At 42.6% G+C, this 5,442-nt stretch overlaps 1 protein-coding gene across 2 annotated transcripts in view; it reads right to left on the bottom strand.

The window, feature by feature from the left end:
* SLC22A3 (solute carrier family 22 member 3) overlaps window positions 1–5,442 on the bottom strand; it is a 30,028-nt gene that overhangs the window by 4,266 nt on the left and 20,320 nt on the right. Inside the window, exons 6-11 of one of the 2 annotated variants that reach the window (XM_083857716.1) lie at window positions 5,206–5,303; window positions 4,851–5,065; window positions 2,420–2,528; window positions 2,060–2,172; window positions 800–899; window positions 396–565 (exon numbers count right to left, since the gene is read on the bottom strand). In XM_083857716.1, the coding sequence (XP_083713842.1) occupies window positions 493–565; window positions 800–899; window positions 2,060–2,172; window positions 2,420–2,528; window positions 4,851–5,065; window positions 5,206–5,303 (708 nt within the window). In that variant the 3' untranslated portion in view covers window positions 396–492. The remainder of the gene's footprint in view (window positions 1–395; window positions 566–799; window positions 900–2,059; window positions 2,173–2,419; window positions 2,529–4,850; window positions 5,066–5,205; window positions 5,304–5,442) is intronic. The other variant, XM_083857717.1, reaches the window with a different exon arrangement.

Here is a 5,442-nt window from a genome sequence, read left to right as displayed (position 1 = left end):
CTGTTGAAACAGAAGGAGAGAGGAGTGTAAGTGTGAAAAACCAGGAAAATGTGTAGTTCAAATTGTGGTCTGAGCTGCAGTGCTGAAAGTTTTTGTTTGTTTGTTTGTTTGTTTTTTGTTTTTTGGGTTTTTTGGGGGGTTTTTTGCATAGAAAATTTCCTCTTTCTTTAGTTTGTACACTGAATCAGAAAAAAAGTTGTTAATGTAATATCTGAAGCCTCTCCTTGAAACATTAATGTATAGCACTAGATCCTCAAATTATTTAGCCAAGGTGCAAATATCCCCCACGTATCTGCAGGCAGTGAAGAGTCTGGCTTGCTGTGTGCCAGGAATGGAAAAGCTGTGCCTACAACTCTTCAGCTATAAATCTGTCTCAAATGTGACTTTTAAATGACCTGACAAATTGTGGGGTTGCATCCATGTAAGGGACCCTTCTTCACAGGATTCTTTGACTGAAGTAATGGCTGGTTTTCTCGAGCAGAGAGTTGCAGGCTATGCTTCGTAGCACCTCTCTTGTGCACTACTGCTATCTGCTTCCAGAGATGCACAGGACAACCTTGTGTCTCTATGAGAAAAATACAGATTTTATCACCATACATCTTTTTAATAGCCTTTCTTAGTGATACTGGAAAGTTCAGGTTTCTATTGAAGAAAATACCACCTGCTCATATCATCAACCTAACTAGGAAATTTACTTTGACACTGGAAAACGTCAATACTTTATAACAGTTGCTAAAGTCAGAGGAGAACATCCTCAGGAAACATCACCCAAGTAAAAGTAAGAAAATACATCTCATACCTTGGAAGCTGCTCCACATCCTCCAGTGTCTCTGGTAACGGGATTCCCTTTGTCTCTGGTAAAAGCAACACTAGGAGGCCACAGACAGCTGCAAGAATACCTACAATGAACATTGAAGAAATACAAAAGCAATAAGAACATTGTTACTTTTTTATTATCAGCATTTATCCACTGAAAAAAGTTTATTCAGGCTGAGTTTGAAGTGAGCTATTTTAAGTGCATCAACTAGTTCTGATTAACTTACTCTAATCAAATACCTCTGTATTGCATTAATTTAGCCTATTACAAAATCACTTGAGGGCCAGGAGCTCATTTGCAGCCTGATCTCCCCAAAAGGAGATCTTAGAAGTCAAAAACCTGAGATAACTGCACACAGGCAAGTGTATAAAACCAGCACGGGAACCAGGGTGGTATTCCTCATGTAGAAAAAATCTGGCTTTTCTCAAATTCTACATCTGTCATGTAGATGCATCTGTTTCCTGAAACCACTGAGATTTTCCTGAAATACTCTCTTCCTTTATCCATGGCCAAAGTAAATTTTGTGATTCAGAATAAAAACTCCTCCTTGGGGAGCAGAATTCAGATACAATCTGAATTAAGAATGGATGTTTTTGGAATGATTTCCTGCATAGATATAATTTACATAATGTATTAAGTAAAAAATAGAGGAGCTGCAGCAAAAAATCAAATATTCCCTGGCTGTTGCACAGTTCACTCTGATTTTGTAGCTGTTTACTTAAGAGAGAGGGAATTCATATATCCCTCAAAAGCAGCAGAATTTAATAATTAGATATTGTGAACACTTTACTTCTGTATCTTTTCCTGAAAGAATGGTAATCTTTTAAAAAGTCTTTTATCTTTCCAATTTTGTTTTCAGCTAAAGTCGTCATTGGTGCAAATTTCTCTTCTTATTCTATCTTTTCAATTTTGATTTTTTCCAGTCACTTCTACCTCCTAGAAGTCTGTTTTAGCCACAGACTCACATGCAATTACAGAACCTAGCTGTAAGGTTTCTCAGTCTTACAGCACTTCACATAGTTTCTTTTCTGCTCCTTCAGCAGAGTTACCTAAGCAGACCTGAGCTCTTTCGCATAGTGCAGAGAAATCATGGTTCACCCATTTGACATTCAGACTCTTGTTCTAGGCATGAAGCTCTGGTCTGAGGGCGAGATAAGGCCACATACTACTTTTACCTCAAAAGAAAGCTCTGTTAGGAGAAGAATATTTAAACCAAAAAGTATAGTGTAAACTAAATCTTACTGAAAATAATTAGAGGTAGCTCCAACCAAACGGCTGCTAATCGGAAAAGCAGGAATGGGGCTATGATCCCACCAAGATCACACAGACTTGAACACAGAGAAACACCAAAGTTTCTGCAAAAGACAAAAAAGTACCAGATATTAGAGAGGTGCTACCAGACAGAATAACCAGCAGTTTAAGGAGCAGAATGTAGACTTTGCTCCAAAATTATCTCTTCAGTATATGCCATCCACATTAAGCAGTGGCTATGCAGCTGGGAAACTCTGGAGAAAACCAAGTTTAACTAAAGGACAGTGAAATAGGAAATGGGGAAAAGTCCAGGAAAAAAAGTTGAAAGATTCCTGGGAGCTTTTGACATACCTCAGTGTCGTAGGGTACAATTCACTGTTCACTAGATAGACAACTTCAAAAGCTATTGTGATGCTCAGTCTTCCCAGTGTGGCAACTGTCGTTTTGAGCCATGGGATATCTGTCCATACAAAAAGAAATACTTCTGTGTGAAGTATGCTCCGCCACATCAGCAGAGCATTTCTGAGAGCCCCAGGCCCTGCCAGCAGAAATTATACCACAGGAACACTGCAAATCAGACTGAAAGGCCTCTGCTGTAGGTATCAATCTATACTGGCATTTATTGTTTTTTAACATTATGTGAAGCTGCTTTGGAGAATTAGAAATCACTAGAGTTGATTGATTCAAAATGCTGATGGGACAAAACAGCATGGGTGGAGAGTAACCATCATAAGCTTCCATCATCACATTCAAATTGTGCTCCAGAAAGAAGTATTTTTCTATATAGGCATGTTATGCTTTAAGAAACACTGTTGAGTCACCTCCCAAAGCCTTCTGACCACAAGGAAGGTACCTCTAAAGCTGCATAGAATCACAGAATCATTTAGGTTGGAAAAGACTTTTAAGACCATTGAATCCAACTGTTAACCCAACCCTGCTACTCCACCACTAAATCATGGCCCTAAGTGCCACATCTACACCTCTCTTAAAAACCTCCAGGAAGGCTGCAGCAAAATAATTCTCCCTAGAGCACTCCACCTACCCTTTGTAATATTTATAGCCACTGCACATTAAACACACTCCTAATTATGCTGCTCCTAGTCATCCTCCCCTCCCTTTCCATCATACCTGGCACGACTGACACAGGCTGTACCTGACACTGCCCCACTGGCTCTGCACAGCTCTCCCAGCTCCACTCTAGCTGTGGTGAGCAGCTACTGCCCTGAATAGATCAGTGGGAAGCCCTTGTACATCAGCAGGGGTGTGGTGGTCACCCACACAGGGCAGGACAGAGCTGCCCCTCTCACTGTGAGCAACCCCTCTCTGGAGAGCTGGTGCTCTCTGGAAGTGCATCACAAGGAATGTGACAAGCACAGTCACGCTCCTGGAAGAGGACAGTCTCCTGCATGGTCTAACCATGACTAGGCTGACAGGGAGGCGAGTGAAACAACAAGCCTGAACTTGGCACAAAGGGGAGCTCTGCCACTGGAGAGGGCTCTGGCAGTGATTGTGTTTTTTCAAACCTTCAGTGGAAGAACAAGAAAACATTTCAGTTTTCTCTGAACCAAAAATGAGACACTTGGGTTTATTTCCCTTCCAAAACAACCAAACAAACCACCATCAAACTTCATCCCATGTTGCAAGACACTGCTTTTGCCCTGAAGAGTTCTGTTTTCAAAAACATAGAAGAAAAACAAATGCTGAAAAGAACAAAACAAATCCACATCATCTCCATGGCACCCCTTCAGTCCATCAGAGTCCCAAGGTGATGGTGACGTCCATGTGGATCCTCCCTCAGCCAGGGGACTCAAACTGTGTGAGCAACACAGTGTGATGGGGCTCATAGCTGAGAGCTGCAGTTTTTTCCATCTGTACAAACAGACTTCTTCAAAGCAGGACTGGGACCTCTAGTGTCCAATCTGCAAGTATCTTAATCCCAAGGCTGTCCTCTCTTACTGAGAGGAGGCTGTTGGCAGCCCTATGATATACCTTGAGGGACTAAAATCTCTTAGGATGGCCAGGACTGTCTCTCACTTTGATAGGAACAGTTCTGGGGAGGAATATGCCTTTCTCATGTCCATTGAGCTGCTGGTCCTCAGCTACAGTAAGGCAAAGCATAATCCTATGGTTATATACAATTCAAAGCATCTCCAAATGCCTCCCTAGGGATTAAAAAAAAAAAATACAGCCATGGTAGGGAAACAATTTAAAGAAAGAAGTGCTGGGAAGCCTTTGTGCAGTATCAGACCTTTTATCTGTCCTTGAAACCAGATAAGAATGGCTTAATCAAAAGCCATATCTTTCTCCCAGCCTCTTAGTATTGTCCAAACCCCTGGGAGAGTGAGGGCAAGGCAACAATCTCTGTGATGCCTACCACAGCCCTTACATTGTGTTGTGATTTGCATTGTTTTATTTGTAAAGGAAAAGACTACCAAGATGACTCACCAAAATCACTGATTTCTTACATCACCGAGTGTGTTCCATGCCAGGGAATGTATTTTCCCCTTATGTTTGTGTATTCTTCCCTTGCATTTGCCTTTAAAGAGAGCACAGGGCCTTTATATACCTTTTCTCTAAGACTACTCCCAGCTGTTGTTTATAACCCATCAAAGATACGGCTATTCAATGTCCCAGGGCCATCTATATGCAAATCAGTTGTGCTGCTTGTATCACTAGATGCTCTTACTTTTATCTGCAGTTTTTCATGTCTCACTGCCCTTGCTCAGGGCATGTCAAAGAGCAGCCATTGACCTGGGGAGCCTGACCCAGGGAAGGGAACTACCTTCTGGCAGGAAGGCAGTGATGAGACAGGCAATGCTGGCCACAATGTTGCTCGTGGCGAAGGGCAGGCGCCGGCCAACGCGATCAATTGTCACTATAATCAGGAAAGCAGCAGGCAGCTCCACAGCTCCTGAGATGAAGAAGTCCAGGTAGAGGTTTCCCCCGATAATTCCCAGGCGCATGACAAGCCCTTGGTAGATAAGGGCACTTGTGAACCTAAACAGCAAAGGAGAAAGAAGTGTTGAGAGGCAAACAAATGATTAGAAGCAGCGGGAGAGGCCATAAAAGTCACAAGGGAATTGTTCCTCAAACCCCACCACACCCAGGTAACAAGCTGGGCTGATATGGGCACTCACCAGGCGTACATCAGGATGAGTGTGTTCCTCCTCATCTGGGGAGTCCTCACCAGGTCGAGAAAGGAGGGGTTGCTCACCTCCTCATTGCTAATAGTGATCTGAGGAGACAAGTGAGCAGTAGTCAGCTGTCAGGAGTCAGGGAGGCACTGGGACAGAGTCTCTGTGTAAATACAGTGATTAACAATATTCCACTCCAGCAAGCAAAGGTGCTGACAAGCCATTTTGCTGCTCATAGCA

Source organism: Zosterops lateralis (assembly GCF_965231275.1).
Source record: "Zosterops lateralis genome assembly, chromosome: 3".
Taxonomy (NCBI): domain Eukaryota; kingdom Metazoa; phylum Chordata; class Aves; order Passeriformes; family Zosteropidae; genus Zosterops; species Zosterops lateralis.
This window is presented reverse-complemented; position numbering and strand designations above follow the sequence as displayed.